The sequence below is a fragment of the Oryctolagus cuniculus genome, chromosome 7 (genome assembly GCF_964237555.1).
Source record: "Oryctolagus cuniculus chromosome 7, mOryCun1.1, whole genome shotgun sequence".
Lineage (NCBI taxonomy): Eukaryota > Metazoa > Chordata > Mammalia > Lagomorpha > Leporidae > Oryctolagus > Oryctolagus cuniculus.
In genome coordinates, this window is record NC_091438.1 from 118,912,979 (window position 1) to 118,932,723 (window position 19,745).

The following is a 19,745-nucleotide window of genomic DNA, read 5'->3' on the forward strand; positions in this document are numbered from 1 at the left end:
AGAGACAATGTTTACTGTACTGAATCAAACAACTGAATAATAAATTATTTGCATTTGGCTTTCAAATTGGTTTAATACTAACATTTGAATATGAAAGCAGTTGATTGGGAAATCACACAATTACACACCAATTAATGGAACTATACTGTGAAGAACTGAATTCAAAGGTTCTATTGAAAGAAAACACTGGGGGCCGGCGCCATGGCGCAGTAGGTTAATCCTCCGCCTGCGATGCCAGCATCCCATATGGGCGCTGATTCTAGTCCCGGCTGCTCCTCTTCCAATCCAGCTCTCTGCTATGGCCTGGGAAAGCAGAAGATGGCCCAAGTGCTCTGGCCCCTGCACCTGCGTGGGAGACCGGGAAGAAGCACCTGGCTCCTGGCTTTGGATCGGCACAGCTCCGGCTGTTGCAGCCATTTGGGGAGTGAACCAACGGATGGAAGAACTTTCTCTCTGTCCCTCTCACTATCTGTAACTCTACCTCTCAAATAAATAAATAAAATCTTTAAAAAAAAAAAAAGAAAGAAAGAAAACTCTGTAATTCCTATCCACTGCTGAGAATCCTTACTGCTTATCAATACAGGCAAATTATCTCATCTAATTTTTCTAACTAAACAATGGATTCAGGGCCACTATTATATCTCTTTTTACAAATTATAAACTGAAGCTCTGCACAGTAACTTGCCTAAGGTCTCACAGCTATTAAGTATGGAAGACAGGATTGGAACACCTGATTCCATTTGAAGCAAGTTGATTCCAGGGCCTGCACACTTAACCACTAATATCCTATACTTACCTGCTATTAGGAACTGGTTATTAGAGAGTGTTCAATAAGGCTCCTTGGAGATAATGCTGTTCACCTTCTTAGTATTCTCAAACCAAATGCATCAGACCCTGAGAGGAGGCTAGAGGGTGGAAAGCATCAACTCTCTGGTCAGGGCAGTGGAGTCCCTGCTTCTGGCCTGCAGGGGCAATACACCCCACAGGTATGTCCACAGGAGCCATACCCAGACTGGTCCCACATGGAGGAAACCAGCCCAGGCAGGCAGAGCTATAGGAGCTTAAGGGGAATTTAAGTCTAGCAAAAGAGAAGAATCTCCAGAGAGTGAGAGCAAGAAAGGCAATCCAAGGTGCCGGTGCTGAGGCGTCACGAGTAAAGCCACCACCTGCAGTGCCGGCGTCTCTTATGGGGTTATCTTTTTATATTTTTAAGATTAATTTATTTGAAAGGCAGAGTTATAGAAAGGCAAAGGCAGAGGCAGAGAGAGGTCGGTCTGCCATCCGCTGGTTCACTCCCCAAGTGGCCACAACAGCCAGAGCTAGGCCAACCCGAAGCCAGGAGCCAGGAGCTTCTTCTGGGTCTCCCATGCAGGTGCAGGGGCCAGAGTACTTGGGCCATCTTCTACTGCTTTCCCAGGCCACAGCAGAGAGCTGGATCAGAAATGGAACGGCTGGGACTCTAACTGGTGCCCATATGGGATGCCAGCACTGCAGGTGGTGGGTTTACCCTCTACGCCACAGTGCCAGCCCCTAAACAAATCTTAAAACAAAAACAAAAACAAAGAAAGGCAATCCAGTCTGGGACGAGGAAAGAAGAGAGGAGATCTGAGGAATTCCCTTCTAGAAAAATATGGAGCAAAATCGTAAATCTTAGCTCATAAAGGAAATTTCACGGCAACATTAATGACAGCCATTGTGCCAAACACTTTATCTATCTTAACTTAGTCTTCAGAACAACTCAAGGAAGTGAGTGTTTTTGTAATTTTCCATTTTAGAGGCAAAGTACCTGAGGTACTGAGAGGCTAAGTAATTTGTGAAGCACGGCAAGAAACAGAGTCAGGTTTCAAATCCATACACAGGGAGTCCAGTCTAGGACTCACGCATCCAGCCTATGTTACTGTGTCCTCTTGATCTGGATGAAAAACATGAGGCTCCATGACCTTTCCCCAAGGTCACAGGAAGTTAATGGTCTGCAAAAAGTCATTATTTGCTTCATGAACTTTACATTTTTAAGTAGGCAGTGTCACTGGCTGGTCTTACAACCTGGGTCAAGTCCCCTGGTTTTAAGGTCAAGGGGCTTCTACCTTCCAGCACACTGTTAAAGACAAATTTCCTGCGGGAAGCAGTCTCTTGTTCATTTAACAAACACAACCAAATACCAGACATGTACCAGGCCCTGTTTTTGGGCACTTGGATAGAACACTGAGACACAGCCCTTGGTAGTGTTCAAGGAGCTCTTGGTAGGTCCAAACACAAGGGAAGCACTATACTTCCTAAGACGATATTGAACAGAGAACCTCATGAAGGGCCAAAAGGATAGAACAATCAGTTGAGCTGGCAAAGGGGCCCAAGGATACCATAAAAGGGGTAATACTTATCTCTAGTCTTGACAATGATTAAGGAAGGCAGAAATGGGAAAAGGAGCAGAGTGAGCAAGAGCACAGAAGCCTGAAATAGCAAGGCATAATTTAAGGATTATGGTAGGCAAAACAATGGTCCCCGAAGGTGTCTATGCCCTACAACTCAGAACTCATGACAATGTTACCTGACATGAGAAAAGGGACTTTTGTAGGTATGCTTAAGGTTAAGGACCCTGAGATGGAGACATTAGCCTGGATTTTCCACCTGGGCCAAATCTAATCACATGAGTCCTTAATATGGAAGAGTCAGAAAAGTGGATAAGAGAGATGGGATGTGGGAAGAATTTGATCATTGCTAGTTTTAGGATGGAGAAAGGAGACCACAAGTCAAGGAATGCAAGTGGCTTCTAGAAATTGGAAAAGGCAAGTAGTTGTTGTTGGAATTCCATTCCTTTATGGATACTGTCCACAGAGCTTCCATAAAGGAATGAAATTCCAACAACAACTTGATTTTTACTTTCTATGCATCTTTAGGTTTTAGGAGGCAGTATAACATGGCATAAAAGTATCAGCTTTTTAAAAAAATAGATCCATTTTATTTATTTAAAAGGCAGAGTTTCAGAGAGAGGAAAGGAAGGAGAAAGAGATGGAGAGAAAGAGAATGAGAGATCGATCTTCTATCCACTAGTTCACTCCCCAAAAGGCCACAACAGCTAGGGCTGGGCCATGCTGAAGCCAGGAGTCTGGAACTCCATCTGGGTCTCCCATGTGAGTGGCAGGGACTGTAGCACTTGGGCCATCTTCTGCCATTTTCCCAGGTGCGTTAGCAGGGAGTTAGATTGGAAAAATGGAACTGATGGGACTTGAACCAGTGCACTATACAGGTGTTGGAGGTGGCACTTAACCCACTATACCATGATGCCAGTCCCAAGAGTATCTTTGCTTTGCCACTTATTTGGTTGTCTGATCTGGGACAAACTACTTTCAACTCTCCAAGCCTCAATTTTTCCATTTGTAAAGTGAAAAAAAAAAAATAATTACACTTCCTTTCAGAATTGTTATATAGACCAAATGAGGTCACATATGTATATATAATCAATCATAATTGAAAATAAAGCAACTCTGAAACCAGATCAATACGAATGACATAGTTTCCTGAGAATATTCATATACACAGTACTGCAAAGTGAAGCTTGCCTGCTCACCGGGTTGACATTGCAAGATCTTAATTCCACGGCCTCATCATCAGCTGTCTGACGGATACCTCCTGACCACTAGTTTTCTTTATAACAAAGGCACCCATTCACAGAGGCCCTGTAACTGCTAGGTCCATGGGCTTTTTCCCAACTGGCCTTCAGCTTCTCTTGAGAACAAGGAGGCCCTCACAAGCGCTGCCTACACAAGCACTCTCCTCCACGGCCTGCTTGTCCCTGTACTGCCCTGCCTCTCTTCCTCTCTCTAGCCACACTCCCTCAGCTTCTTCCACTGGCTCTTCTTCCTCTTTTCACGTCTCTACCATGATTTTTCCCCCAGGTCCAGGCTTCAGCTCCTTAATCTTTCTTTTTACTCAGAGAATTCACCAACTTATGTGATTTTAAACAAATACTTCCTGGAAAATGACTTCTCAACATGCATTTCTGGTTTAAACTTCTCAGTTGAGGGGTGGCATCCATATGGGTTGCCAGCTCCCTGCTAATGGTCTGGAAAAAGCAACAGAAGATAGCCCAAGTGCTTGGGCTCTGCGACCTAAGTGGGAGACCTAGAAGAAGCTCCTGCTTCAGCCTGGCCCAGTCCTGGCTGTTTTGGCCATCTGGGGAGTGAACCAGCAGATGGAAGATCTCTCTCTCTCTCTCTCTCTGTCTCTCCCTCTCTCTTTAACTCTGAATTTCAAATAAATAAATAATTCTTAAAAAAAAAACAGAAACAAAAAAATTACCAGTTGAGATTCAATTCCACATCTTCAACTTCCTACTGGACATGTCTACCTAAACAGTTTACATTAGGGCAAAATGCTAGGCATAGTAATGAAAATGCAAACACTAGGGTGAGACTGCCATTTGAAATATGCAAAGCTCTAAATTCTGATTTACAAGAGGTAAGACTGAGCAGATGGCAGACCCATAGAGATGGTCCAATAAAATAAAGGCACATATGGCTCAAGTACAGGGCACAAAGGCAGCCTGCTCACCAGGAAGCAACACTGCCCAAGAGATCTGGGTTCTCATCACATCTCTGGCACTAACTCACTGTGTAGCCCTAGATAAGTCACTTCATTTCCCTGGGTCTCAGTTCTCCTGTTTCTAAATTGAGCTAGTTAAATGGAATTATAAGGATTACAACATTGACATTTTTACAAAACTCACAAAAATGGATGAGAAAAAATTATAATATCTCAATTATAAATGGACAAAGAACACAGATAATGTACAAAAAAAAAGGACTAAGTACTACTGAAAACAATTCATTCTCTACAGCAAATGAAAATAAAAGGCTATTTTCACCTAGTAAATCAGTAGAATTTTAAGAAAGTGGTAGGATTAGAAGTAAATTAGAACAAACTTCCTAAAAAACTAAGAAGAGTGGGCTTTTGGCACAGCAGTTAAGATGCTATTTGGGATGGCTGGATTCCATGTCATGTCTGAGTTTGAGTCCTGCCTCATCTTCCAAGCTAGCTTCCTAATAATGTGCACCCTGGGAGGCAGTAGTAATAGCCCAAGTACGTGCATTCCTGCTACCTACAAGGGAGACCGTGATGGAGTTCTTGGCTCCTGGATTTGGCCTGACCCAGCCCTGGCTGTTGTCAGCATTTAAGGAACAAAACGGTGGGTAGGAGACCTCTCTCTCTCCCCTCCATCCCGGTCTTTCAAATAAATAACTAAATAAAAAGGCTTTTAAAAATCTTTAAAAAATGAAAATCAGGGGTTGACGCTGAGGTGTAGTAGGCTAAGCCTCCACTTGTGGCGCTGGCATCCCATGTGAGCGCCGGTTTGTGTCCCAAGCACTCCTCTTCCAATCCAGCTCTCTGCTGTGGCCTGGGAAAGCAGCAGAAGATGGCCCAAATGCTTGGGCCCCTGCACCCACATGGGAGACCCAGAAGAAGCTCCTGGCTCTGGATTGGTCCAGTTCTGGCTATTGCAGCTATTTAGGGAGTGAACCAGTGGATGTAAGACCTTTATCTCCATCTCTCTTTCTGTCTGTAACTCCACCTTTCAAATAAATAAACAAATCTTAAAAAAAGAAAAAAAGAACCAGGACAAAAGATCCATGACCAAGAGGAGTCTGGATTAAGGCTTCAATTAAGCTGGTTTTCTGGCTAAGTGTTCTGAAGCAACAACAAAAGACTGAGAGTTGAGCTTTAGGGAAAAGCACCCCTGTTAGGGGAGAGCGGACAAGGACAGAAAAACCAGAGAAAGGCAAGAAACAGGCATATAGAAGGCTAGATGAGCCATGGAGAAAATCTTGTCCAACTTTGTCATTTTCCCTCATTTGACAAATATATCCTGAACTCCCACCATATGCCACATTAATGCCTCAAATATACTTGCTGAGTAAAATAGCATGGTCCTGGCTGGCATGGAGTTAACGCCTAACAAATAAAAAAAAAAAAAAAGAAGTAAATAATTAAATAAGTCATTACAAACTGAGATAAGGGCTATGAAGGAAACAAGCACTTTAAAAATAGATAGATACAGAATTGGCAACCAGTTCAGTGTCACTTATGTCAACAGAAAGAGTAATCAATGGTTTCAAATTCACGGTTCTGGGAAGATGAGAACAGAGACAAGACTGTTGGATCTGGATGGGATGAAATCACTCGTGTCCTGGCAGAGTAGTAGCAGTGTGGGAGAAGCCAGCTTAAAAAAGCTTTAATGAAGAGGTGGGAGGGCCAGAAATGGGGGCTTGTATCAATCATTTTTAAAGGAATTTGACTGTAAAAGGAAGAGAAATAAGGGTCTGGAAAGTGGCAAAGACAACTAAAGGGAAAGATCTGTACAAGTCTGAAGGTAGGAAAAAGCCCATGAAGCGGAAGAGCGAGGCGACAAAGTCCAGTCCACTCCCCCCAATCGGTTCTCTGTCATCTCCACCGTCCTCCACGTGTTCACAGTGTCTCATCTCAATGAGCACAGCCGTACTTGGTCCTCACAGTTCACTCTCTCCCTGCCTTCAACTTTCTGCTCAAAGGTCTCTCAGTGAGGCCTACTACTGCTTCTCTCATAAACGTTCATAATCCTGCACTTGCTCTGCTTTTCTCTTTTCCATAGCACTTTAAACAAAACACTGTCTCCTCACTAGAATGTAAGTTTCACCAGGGTGGGGATTTTTGTCTGTTTTGATCATGGGCTTCCAGAATAGTGCTTGGAATGTGGCAGGCATTCAATAAGTATCAGCTGAACAAATGCCTGACCGACCTCCTATCTGATCTCCTTTCTCCATTCCTTCCCTATACGCTCTTCTGTTGGCCACCAGAAACCCATACCATGTCATTCTATAGTTTAAAGACATTAAACTGTTCCAACAGCATTTTTTCAAAAGCTCATATGTGTTGCTAACAGATACTCACTTAAAGAAAATTCCTTGGAAAATCTTGGATAAAATAAATTAAACAGGCTTATTTATTGTGAGATTTTTCCTGGCCTATAACATGAGAACATGCACTGAAAATTTGTAAGGGACACAAGACAGTAACATAGCATTTTTTCCAATTTATTTGAATCCAGAGCTTTTTCTTCAAAGTATGCCCAAAGAAATACACACTTGAAACTAGCATATAGGGTAAGCATATAAGGAGAGCTGATTAGTTCTCAAGTTTCTTTAAAACCAGGCTCCATCTCTACCCAATTCTGCCTACCCTAGTCATGCATCCTAGACTTTAGCGGTGCTCAGGATTTTTAAGTTTTCATTCCCCCCTTGCTCTTATCTCTACTGGCAATGAGCTTGCCATTTACTAGGCCACTCTGACCCAGCAAAATTCTGCCTAACCCTATGAAAGCCCCTCCTAATTTACCCAAGCAGTAGTCATTATCCCCCCTATATTCCCACAAATCTTTGTACATCCCTCGATTTCAGCATTTTCACATTATTCATAATGATAAACTATATGCCTATTTCTTCAGAGAGAGTATGAGTGCCTTATAAATATGGAACATGCAGTATGCCCTAGCACCTAGCGTAAGGCATCATACATGGAAAGCCCTCAGTATGTGCTGAATGAAAGAATGACCCTAGATAAAACACACATATCAGATGATGATCCAAGGTGTTTGCTAATCCTCATCTTACTCATCAATCTCAACAATTTAGGGTTTCATCCTTTTATCTTTCTCCTACATTAACTTCTCTTACTTTACCAGATTCTTCCCACTACTATTCAAAATATTGAGTCTCTCCTGTCTTAAAAACCAGAATTTTCTTCAATTTTACTTCCTTTTCTGATATTGTCACCTTTTCCTTTTCTTTCAACACCAAACCTCTGGAAAGAGTTATGTTTTCATAATTTCATTCCACATTTCCTCCTTGTTCCTCAAGATTCTGCCCATAACCTTGCCTTTGAAACTCTTCTAACCAAGATAATACCTTTATTTTATAAAATCTAATGTATAGTTTTTAGACTTCGCTTACTTGGCATTTGACAACAATGGACACTGTTGTCCTCACATTTATCCCTTTGCATTCCATGACTGCATTCTCTTCCATTTCCCTGGTGACACCCTCTCAGTCACCAAGTCTGACTTGAGACCTGTCACTCAAACATTGGTGTGCTTCAGAATTTGGACTTGGTTCTTCGCTTTTCTTATAAACTCTACCTGGAAAAGCTTATCCATTTCCTTCACCTCAATTCCAAGCTATATGTTGATAATGACTCCCAAGTAGATAGTCAGTCTGTCCTTTGCTTCAGCCTTCTACATTCAACATCTTGGCCATTTCCTCTGGGATGTTCCACAGTAAGTCTAAAACTGAACTCATTATTCCTCCCTACTGCCAAACCTGCTGCTCCCCACCTTAGTAAGTGGTACTGCTACCCACCTACTTACCCACATCAGAAACCTGTGCTCAGCCTTCACTCCTTCATCTTCATTCCCAACATTCACTCTCTGGGTCTCCTGGATGTTACTACATGTATTTCTCTTGATTCCATGAGGCCACCCTCATTTCTCATTTGGATGTTTTAGTAGCTGGGAAAGCAGTAGAAGATGGCCCAAGTCTTGGGCCCCTGCATCCACATGGGAGACCTGGAAGAAGCTTCTGGTTCCTGGCTTCAGGTTGAGTGCCGCTCTGGCCATTGTGGCCACTGGAGAGTGAACTAGCAGATGGAAGACCTCTCTCTCTCTGCATCTGCCTCTCTGTAACTCTGTCTTTTAAATAAATTGATTAAAAAAAAAAAGTTAGCAAAGGCTAGAAGAATAGGATCAGGGAAGAGTACAGTAACCCAAGGGCTACTAGCAAAGCAGGGACCAGTCACTGTGGTGCACACTGCTGCTTGCAATGCTGGCATCCCATAATATAGTGCAGGTTCAAGTCCTGGCTACTCTGCTTCCAATCTAGCTTTCTGCTAATATACCTGGGAAGGCACAGCAAGATGACCCAACTAGTTAGGCCCCTGCCACCCATGTGAGAAACTCAAATGGAGCTCTTGGTTCCTGGCTTCAGCCCAGCCAGGCCAGCCCTGGCTGTTGAAGGCATTTAGAGAGTAAACTAGCAGGTGGATGCTCTCTCTCTCTCTGCCTTTCAGACAGATGCATAGATAGATAGATAAATAAATAAATAAATCTTAAAAAAGCCTAGCAACACTGCTGAAATACTTAGCTTTAGGCCCGTGGTAAGGTAAGAAAGCTAATCTTGGGACTCCCACACTGAGGTGGGATCCTTGAAAGGTGAGCTAAAGTACTCTAGGTCAGCGGTGGGCCCTGTTTTATGCAGAAACAAAAGAAGCTAATCCCCTTTAGTGGGAAGTTTCTTCCAACTTAGTCCCATAGGATTCCTACAGCCTGAAATAAAACAATGAGCTCACAATAAAAAATCAACAAGCACATGGGAAAACATGCACCATGTGAGTCAGCAGAAACAATACATAAGAGATTTAAATCCCCAAACACTATAAATATTATTGAAATTAAGAATATAAGAGCTATATGTTAAAGATTTAAAGAAATAAAAAGTACAATAACAAGACTGCAAATAACATGTATAGGACACGGGGGAAAAGGAAAATGGCAAAAATGAAAACAGAGGGGCCGGCGCTGTGGTGCAGTGGGTTAACGCCCTGGCCTGAAATGCCGGCAACCCATATGGGCACTGGTTCGAGACCTGGCTGCTTCCAATCCAGCTCTTTGCTATGGCCTAGGAAAGCAGTAGAAGATGGCCCAAGTCCTTGGGCCCCTGAACGCAGTGGGAGACCCGGAAGAAGCTCCTGGCTCCAGGCTTCAGATTGGCCCAGCTCCAGCTGTTGCGGCCAATTGGGGAGTGAACCATCGGATGGAAGACCTCTCTCTCTCTCTGTCTCTCCTCTCTCTGTATAACTCTTTCAAATAAATAAATAAACCTTTAAAAACAAATGAAAACAGAATTTGTGAAATGACAAACTGAGTGAATGAGTTAAATAACAGATTAGAGTCAGCTGAACAGAGAATTAGTAACTTGGATTAAATATATCTAAAAAATTACAGATTTCTGAGAGACAAGAATATAAAAATTGACACAAGCTGAGTGATATGGAAAATATAAGGCTTAACACTTGTAACTGTAGAATCTCAGAAAGAGGTAATAGAGAGAATGGAGGCTTTTTTCTTTTTCTTTTTCTTTTCTTTTTTTTTTTTTTGAGAAGTACAGAGAGTCAGACAGAACAAGCTTCCAACTAGTAGCTCACTGCCCCAAATGCCTACAATAACTGAACTGGGCTGTGCTGAAGCTAGAAGCAAGGAACTCAACCTAGGTCCGCCAGATGGATGGCAGAAACCCAACTACTTGAGCCATGATTTGTAGGAATTCGGAATCAGAATTTGAGACTCAAACCCAAGTATTCCAATATGGGACACGGATATCCTAATCTGTCTTAACCTCTACCAAATGTTCAAGAGAGGCATTTTTTAAAAAAGATTTATTTATTGATTTGAGAGAGTTAGAGGGAGGCAGGGAAGGAGGGAGGGAGGTGGAGAGGGAGAGGGAGAAGAGGGAGAGGGAGAGGGAGAGGCAGAGGGAGAGGGAGAAGAGGGAGAGGGAGAGGGAGAGGGAGAGGCAGAGGGAGAGGGAGAGGCAGAGGGAGAGGGAGAGGGAGAGTTAGAGGGAGAGGGAGAGGCAGAGGGAGAGGGAGAGGGAGAGGGAGAGGCAGAGGGAGAGGGAGAGGCAGAGGGAGAGGCAGAGGCAGAGGGAGAGGGAGAGGGAGAGGGAGAGGGAGAGGCAGAGGGAGAGGGAGAGGGAGAGGCAGAGGGAGAGGGAAAGGCAGAGGGAGAGGCAGAGGGAGAGGGAGAGTCAGAGGGAGAGGGAGAGTCAGAGGGAGAGGGAGAGGCAGAGGCAGAGGGAGAGGGAGAGGGAGAGGGAGAGGGAGAGGGAGAGGGAGAGGGAGAGGGAGAGTCAGAGGGAGAGGGAGAGGCAGAGGGAGAGGCAGAGGGAGAGGGAGAGGCAGAGGGAGAGGGAGAGGGAGAGGGAGAGGGAGAGGCAGAGGGAGAGGGAAAGGCAGAGGGAGAGGCAGAGGGAGAGGGAGAGTCAGAGGGAGAGGGAGAGGCAGAGGCAGAGGGAGAGGGAGAGGGAGAGGGAGAGGGAGAGGGAGAGGCAGAGGGAGAGGGAGAGTCAGAGGGAGAGGGAGAGGCAGAGGCAGAGGGAGAGGGAGAGGGAGAGGGAGAGGGAGAGGGAGAGGGAGAGGGAGAGGCAGAGGGAGAGGGAGAGGCAGAGGGAGAGGCAGAGGGAGAGGGAGAGGGAGAGGGAGAGGCAGAGGGAGAGGGAGAGGGAGAGGGAGAGGGAGAGGGAGAGGCAGAGGGAGAGGGAGAGGGAGAGGGAGAGGGAGAGGGAGAGGGAGAGGGAGAGGCAGAGGCAGAGGGAGAGGGAGAGGCAGAGGGAGAGGGAGAGGGAGAGGGAGAGGGAGAGGGAGAGGGAGAGGGAGAGGCAGAGGGAGAGGGAGAGGGAGAGGGAGAGGGAGAGGGAGAGGGAGAGGGAGAGGGAGAGGGAGAGAGATCTGCTGTTTCACTCCCCAGATGGCTACAACAGCTGGGGCTAGGCTAGGCTGAAGCCAAGAGTTGAGACCTCTTCTAGCTCTCCTACATGGGTAACAGGAGCCCAAGCACTTGAGCCATTTTCCACTGCTTTTCCCAGGCCATAAGCAGGGAACTGCACCAGAAGTGGAGCAGCAGAGACAGAAATCAGTGCCTATATGAGATGCTGGCAGTGCAGGCAGTGGCTTTATCCACTACACCACAACAGCTGCTCTGAGAGGCACTTCTACAGATAAATTGTGCTAGGCTGCTAGGTCCAGCCTAGCAGTGTGTCCTACTTCATAGTAGCTGGATTACAGCCCCAGCTCCAGCTCTTGATTCTAGCTGCCTGCCAATGTGTACCATAAGAGGCAGCAAGTAATGGCCCAAGGCTTTGGGTTCCTGGCTACCCTTGGAGGAGATGTGGACTGAGTTCCCAGCTCAGTTTCAGCCCAAGCCAGGCCCACCTGTTATAGGCATTTAGGGAGTTAACCAGTGGAGGGGAGCTCTATCTCTCAATTAAAAGTAAATAAATAATGGCTCTAAGTTTTTAACAAATGAACATGGAATGAATCTGCAAGTCCAGGAAGTGTAACAGATCTAGGATAAACAAAAAGTACACGCTGTGGTAGCCAGGCTACAGGGCAGCCCTTAGATTCCGACTTCCTGGTAGTCATACCTTTTTGTAGTTGCCTTCCAAATCATACTAGGATTGGTGTCTGATCCACAGAGAATGACAAGAATTGTGCGTCACTTCTGAGATTAGGTTATAAAAGACATTGTGGCTTCTGTCTTGGTTGTTCTCTCCTAGATCACATGCTCTAGGGAAAGCCACCTGCCATGTCCTAAGTAGCCCTAAGGAGAAGCCCATGCGATGAGGAACTGAGGCCTCCAGCCAGCAATCATGCCAGTGAGCCATTCTGAAGCAGATACTCACACCCTGGTCAAGCCTTCAGAAGACTGCAGCCCCAGTCAACAGCTCAGCTGTATCCTTTTGGGAGACCCTGAGCTGGAACCACCCAAATAAGCTGTTCCCAGATGGCTGACCCTCAAAAAAACTGTGTGAAATAATATTTTAATCAGTTAATTTTACACAGCAATGGATAACTAATATACATGCCAAGATCAAACAGTTTTGAATGGCTTACCAAGAGCCTTCTCCATGTGGTCCAGACTGTCTCTCCAGTCTCACTTCTTGCCACACTCTCTCCAGCACATCACATTTCAAACACACTAAACTTCTTTTAGTTTCTGGAATGTGCATGTGCTCTCCCACCCCCACATTCTGTACAGCTCACATGTTGTACCCCCTATCTGACACATTCTTCAACACCTCTCCCCTTCTCCCAACATATACACTTACTTGGCTAACTTCCTCTCATCATCACACTTGTTAAACTATCTGTTTTTCCATGAGACTTCAGGCTCCAAAAAGGCAGACAATACATATTTCCTTCATTATTATGCCAGCACAGTTCCCAGCACAAACAAGGACTCAGTAAATATTTGTCCCTTATAACTCACAGGATAGGGACAGACAGGAAGGCTAAAGGTTGAAAAATGTAAACGCTCTAAGGCAGTGGCCCAAATGGTATCTTTAGCATAGCAACTGACATAACTACCATAAAGGAATCAATAAACTCCTATATACCACACAACCTCAGGTTTAGGAAAGGCTTGGGGTGGGGTCAAAACTCAAAAATTAGATGGCTTCTGGCTTCTCCTAAGACAAGTCCTTATATGTGCCTTCATTATGACCCTTGAATTGAAATCTCTTAATATCAGATCCAATCATTCTTGTAAGCTCACTCACAATTATACCCAAAGGCCAATTAGAAATGATTTTTTTAAGATTTATCATCTATTTTACATTTGTAGGACAGTCCAACCTATTATGTTGATATTTAAAATCTGATCCCATATGGTAGTTGTGGTATGAGCCTAAATATGAATATATATATACACATAAATGCACAGTTATATACATGTCATAAAATATTAATCATTAGTACCCTCTACTGGTGGAAATTCCTTATCTGCTCATATGAATGATATTATTGCCCTCTAGTGACCACAACCTATAAAGACAGAAAATCCAGCAGCAGATGGAACAATCTCCTTGGCTACAATGATAGGGTTTTATGTTCTTTAAGCATCTCATTTTCTCAGATTCTGGTTTATATTACAGGGGTACAACTCTAAAACTCTTGGGGGGCCCTCTGGGGATTCCACACAACTCTTCCCAGCTGTTAGGGCCAGTGTGAAGCTGCTCTCTCTCCTATTTCTCATGAACAAGAGGTCAAGGGAGGCAGACAAGGCAATGGCTGCATCAGTGAGGGCAAGACAAGCAGCTGTGAGTGACTTCCCTGGACTCCCTGGGGAACCGGGAGCAGCTTGAAGAACACATGTTGGCTCTTCCTTGCATATTATCCACAGTTGAGTACTGTACTAAAATGGCAATTCAATGTAGTCTCTCACCTCTTAAATATCTCCAAAGCCTCAGTAAATGATGCAGTAGCAAACACTGCTATTATTTGGTTCTATAAACTAAGCTTTCTAAGTTATTTCTACTCAAGATATAAATCCAAATCTCTTTCCAGATGTAAGTGAAATGTCCCCTCCTCTATGAGGCCTTTTCTGAATTCCAAAGACATGACTGCTGTCCTTTGTGCTAGCATATACCTTGTATAAATCAGAATGGCACCCAGAACATGAATGTTTCCCTTTATAAGCTGCAAAACTGCACTGCCCCCATTTGTCCACATGTTAGGCTTACCTTCCAAACCCTAAGTTCCCTGAGGTCATGAAACATGTCTTAATCACTTCTGCACACTCAGCACCAAGCACACTCAAAATGTTATCCATATACTATTATTAGTCCACAGGATCACTACAGAAACTGAATGCAAGCATTGAGGAGCTTTTTTTTGCAGTTTGACAGAGTAATTTTATAACTACTAAATCTAATAAAATATTGGGAGCTTATATTTTGTATACTTCAATTCCATTTCTCAGATAATTTTTATTCTATACTATGGAAGTATTGACTGCCAACAAACGGAGAATTTTTAAAACAATGGTCCTTTACCAGAGATAGTTTGAAAAGCACTGATATGGCACATAATGTAATATTTGAGGAAGTGAAGAAAAAAAAAAACAAAATTCACTATTTTTCATAAAATTCAGAAGGAACATACCTATCCTTGTTGATTTTAACACTTCCCTGGAGGGTATTTTCTTCTTTAATTCTTGTAAGGCTTCAACTAGATTCTCTTTGGTTTGATTAGGAAGCTCCAACATAGTTTTCCATCTTTTTATGTCTTCTACAACCACAACTCTCTGGGAAAAAGAAAAGTCATTTGGAAAATGGAACATTTTCATTAGAAAGACATCTGCCTTCACCTGAGCTAATGGGGCTCCTATTGACATATGAATTATTGATTTTGACCTGAACTGAAGCACAGTGTGTCTGATGGCCCCAAATGATGCATAATTGCTTAAAAGCAGGTCCTGCTTACTGCAAATCAGGAAGAGAGTTGCATCTATTAGGAAAAGTGCAAGTTTTAATCTTACCATGTCGGACACTACTGGGCACTTAGCAGTGAGAGGCAATAAATATGAGAAAAGAGTAACGAGGCTGAGGTGAATCAACGCTATAGCTCACTGAAGAGTGTCTCCATTCATAGGCAAGGACAGAGAGCAGAAAAATCAGATGTGTTTATTTCAACAATAAGAAGCACTCTTCAACGGCCCCCCACCTCCTGCAGGATGAAACTCAAACTTTCCCTAGTAGAAAGAATCTTTCAAAAGTTCAGATGTGTAGAAAGGTATAGAGTAACCCATTTATAATAAAAGAAAGTTTAAGATGCTGCCATCCTATACAATCAAATGTTGTAACGTTTGAGTTCCTTTACATCCATCAACAAATCCACTCCCTTCCTTCTCTTCCTAGAACAAACTATCATCTCACAGTTGGTATACATCTTTCCAGTTAGTGTAAAATATTAACAATTAAAGAATCTGGTGAGGATGGGAAAGTTCTTTGTACTATGTTACAACTCTTCAGTAGTTTTGAAATTATCTCAACTAAGAGTGAAAGTAAACTAGGAGACAAAACACTGAAGGTGCTTTCATACTCATTAAAGAGATACTCACCTTGGATCACTACCTTGAGGAGGCGGGCTCAGTTAAGAGACTGGAAGAATTTATAAGACTCTTGTAAAGTTTCTTGATCTAGAACTAGTGTCTTCACATTATGAAAAATCCCACAGGAGGTACAACTAGGATTCATGTAATTTAAAAAATTCTTTTAATGACTGATTTTTTTTTATCTGAAGGAGAGACAGAGAAAAGACAGAAATCTATCCACTGATTCATTCCTCAAAAGCCCAAAACAGCCAGGGCTAGATCAAGCCAAAGCCAGGATCCGAGAACAGCATCCAAGTCTCCCACTTGGGTGACAGGGATCCAGGTACTTGGGCCATCAACTGCTGCCTCCCAGGTACACATCAGCTGGAAGCAGAGGTGGGACTCAAACCCAGACACTCCGATATGGGATGCAGGCAACCTAAGTGGTGTCTTAGCGCCAGCCCTTGTGTAGCTTTCTATATGGTAGTCTGACAGAAATCAACCAAAAAGTGTTGTCTCCGTCCTTTAACTAGGGTCTACTTCCAGCCTAGAAACTGCTGGAAAGGGGGGGTGTGATTCCCCTATTTCTCATCTTTGCTTCTCTTCCTCCCCAGTCTGCTTATCTGCTTTGGTTTCTGGCCCTTCTAGGTTCAAGCCTTAGAAAAGGAGGATAGGAAATCAGGCTTTAGCCCTCTAGGGACTTGGCAGACGTAAACTTTTTTTCCTCTCTTAAAGGGTCGTGCCTTGGAAAGCTCCCTTCTCGGAATCATGTGGCAATGCCTCTTCCAGCCAGCTGCTTGCAAGTCTGCCCTGAGGACCCCAGCTTTTGAGAACGCACTTCACACAGATTCTCTCTATAAGGATCCTTGTGAACCCAGCCACTTTAATTCAAGCCCAGGCCACCATTTTCTCCCACCATTGCCCACGTCTATGTCCTTAAAAATTCTGGGAGGGTAACAGCCTTCTCCATGTAGCCACTTCTCCCTTTGGAAACAATCACTCTTTTTTTTTTTTTTTTTTTAAACCTTCCCAGGCACAGGTGTAATGTGTTCATCAACTCCAGGAACTGAAGTCAAGTTCTCCAAGTGAAAATATCAGCACTCTCACTTAATTCAAAGGAATTCTTTCTCCTATTCCTTCAATTTCAATCTTCTATAAAGCGATGGGATCAGGACTCTGAAATTGTACTGCTGTTACAAGTTCTGCATAATTAAATGATCAAGAATCTCATTTAGGGGGCCAACACTGTGGCACAGCAAGTTAAGACTGCCTGAGGTACTGACATCCCATATAGGCCCTGGTTCAAGTCCCAGATGCTCCACTTCCAATCCAGCTCCCTGCTAATGGCCTGGGAAGGCAGGTGGCCTAGGTGCTTGGGCCCCTGCACCTATGTGGGAGACCTGGAAGAAGCTCCTGGCTCCTGGCTTCAGATTGGCCCAGCCCCAGCTGTTGCAGCCGTTTGGAGAGTGAACCAGTAGATGCAAGGTCTCTCGTTCTCTCCCTCTCTCTGTAAACTCTGCCTCCCAAATAAAGTTATAATATATAAATATATTACATAAATATAATAATTATTTATTTACTTGAGAGTTTAGAGAGAGGAAGAGACAGAGACAGGAGCTTCTTCTGGGTCTCCCACTTGGGTGCAGGGGCCCAAATAGTTGGGCCATCTTCTGCTGCTTTCCCAGGCACATTAACAGGGAGCTGGATCAGAAGTGGAACAGCCAGGACACGAACCAGTACCCATACGAGATGCCAGTATCAAGGTAACAGCTTTACCCATTGTGCGATGATGCCAGCCCCTAAATAATTTTTTTTAAAGATTTATTTATTTGAAAGAGAGTTACAGAGAGAGGTAGAGACAGAGAGGTCTTCCATCCGCTGGTTCACTCCCCAAAGCGGCCACAACGGCTGGAGCTATGCCGATCCGAAGCTAAGAGCCAGGAGCCTCCTCCGAGTCTCCCAAGTGGGTGCAGGGGCCCAAGGACTTGCGCCATCTTCCACTGCTTTCCCAGGCCATAGCAGAGAGCTGTATTGGAAGTGGAGCAGCCAGGACTAGAACCAGCGCCCATATGGGATGCCGGCGCTTCAGTCCAGGGTGTTAACCTGCTGTGCCACAGCGCCGGCCCCAAAAATTTTTAAGACAAAAAATGTCATTTAGGAATATTGTTTAATATCTATTGCTTTGTTTTTGCCTTTAGGGCACAGTCAAAATTCAAAGTCCTTTTTTATTATTCATTATAATATATAATAGTATTATTAGTGTTAAATGGTATGAAAAAGAAAAGAAGCCAAGGGGATGTTTTTAATAGGAAGGTGTAAATATCATGCTTTTGACATTAAATTTTTTTAAGATTTATTTATTAATTTGAAAGAGTTACAGAGAGAGAGAAGGACAGGCAGAGAGAGAGAGAGAGAAAGAAAGAGAAAGTCTTCCATCTGTTGGTTCACTCCCCAATTGGCCACACCAGATGGAGCTACGCTGATCCAAAGCCAGGAGCCAGGACCTTCCTCCGGGTCTCCCATGTGGGTGCAGGTACCCAAGGACTGGGGCCATCTCCTACTGCTTTCCCAGGCCATAGCAGAGAGCTGGATTGGAAGTGGAGCAGCCAGGACTTGAACCGGCACCCATATGGGATGCCGGCACTGCAGGTGTCAGCTTTACCCACTATGCCACAGTGCTGGCCCCAATGATGTATTTTTTTTAATATTTATTTATTGAAAATCAGGTTTAGAGAGAGAAAGAGACAGAGAGATACTGATTCATTCCTCAGATGGCCACAATGATCCTCAGATGGCCAAAGCCAGGAACCAGGTGCTTCATCCAAGTCTCCATGTGGATAGCAGGGGCCCAAGCACTTGGTCCATCTTCTACTGCTTTTTGCAGACCATTAGCAGGAAGCTGGATCTGAAGCAGAGCAGCCGGAACACAAACTGGCACCCATATAGGTTGCTGGTGTTGCAGGCAGCAGCTTTACCCACTAGGCCACAATGTGCCCCCTCCCCTATTCCTGTGATCCATTTTAATAGTATTGGACATTATTCCATTATTTTTATATACAAATGTCTCAGAATTTCAACATCTATTTCCCCATGGGTATTTGGGGGTTTCCTTCTGCCATTATTTTTCCTGTTGTAAACATGGCTTCAATGAGGTTCTACCAATGACAGTTTCCTTTGTACATTGTCTTCCATCCTTTTAAACTTTCTGGGTATTTTGCTTTAGCATATATTGCTTTATTTTGCTTCTGACTATATCTGAGAATCTTAGGCATATTAAGTCCATTTGTATATATATGGTTACTAATTTTAAAATCCCTATTATATGTTTTCTTTAATATTTCTGTATTTTCACCTCTCTGTGATACCTTCTAAGCAATTTTTTTGGATCTAGCTTTCAATTCACTAGTTCTCTAGTTCTCTCTCTCTCTTTTTTTTTTTTTTTTTGACAGGCAGAGTGGACAGTAAGAGAGAGAGACAGAGAGAAAGGTCTTCCTTTTGCCGTTGGTTCACCCTCCAATGGCCGCCGCGGCCGGCATGCTGCGGCCGGCGCACCACACTAATCCTATGGCAGGAGCCAGGTGCTTCTTCCTGGTCTCCCATGGGGTGCAGGGCCCAAGCACTTGGGCCATCCTCCACTGCACTCCTGGGCCACAGCAGAGAGCTAGCCTGGAAGAGGGGCAACTGGGACAGAATCCGGCGCCCCGTCCAGGACTAGAACCCGGTATGCTGGCGCCGCTAGGCGGAGGATTAGCCTAGTGAGCCACGGCGCTGGCCTTCTCTCTCTTTTTAAGGTTTATTTGAAAGCCAAGGTGACAGAGAGAGGAGGAGACAGAGATCTTCCATTTACTGGTTCACTCTCTAAATGGTTGCAATGGCTAGGACTTGGCCAGGTCAAAGCCAAGAACCTGGGACTCCAACTGGGTCTCTCATGTGGGTGGCAGGAGCCCAAGTAGTTGGGCCATGTTCCACCGACTTCCCAAGTGCACTAACTGGCATTCATATGGTATGCTGGTGTTGCAGGTGGCGACTTAACTTACTCAACCATGGTGCCAGCCCTCCCCCCGCCAAGTTTTCT

At 44.2% G+C, this 19,745-nt stretch overlaps 1 protein-coding gene across 5 annotated transcripts in view; it reads right to left on the bottom strand.

Moving 5' to 3' along the window:
* The window catches only part of TCEANC2 (transcription elongation factor A N-terminal and central domain containing 2), a 75,489-nt gene that overhangs the window by 40,000 nt on the left and 15,744 nt on the right, over nucleotides 1-19,745 (bottom strand). For all 5 annotated transcript variants that reach the window (XR_011390696.1, XR_007924063.2, XM_070078464.1 and 2 more), the window contains exon 3: nucleotides 14,740-14,881. Coding sequence is in view for 3 of the 5 variants with exons in the window: in XM_070078464.1 (XP_069934565.1) it covers nucleotides 14,740-14,881 (142 nt within the window). In the remaining 2 variants the exon portion in view is untranslated. The remainder of the gene's footprint in view (nucleotides 1-14,739; nucleotides 14,882-19,745) is intronic.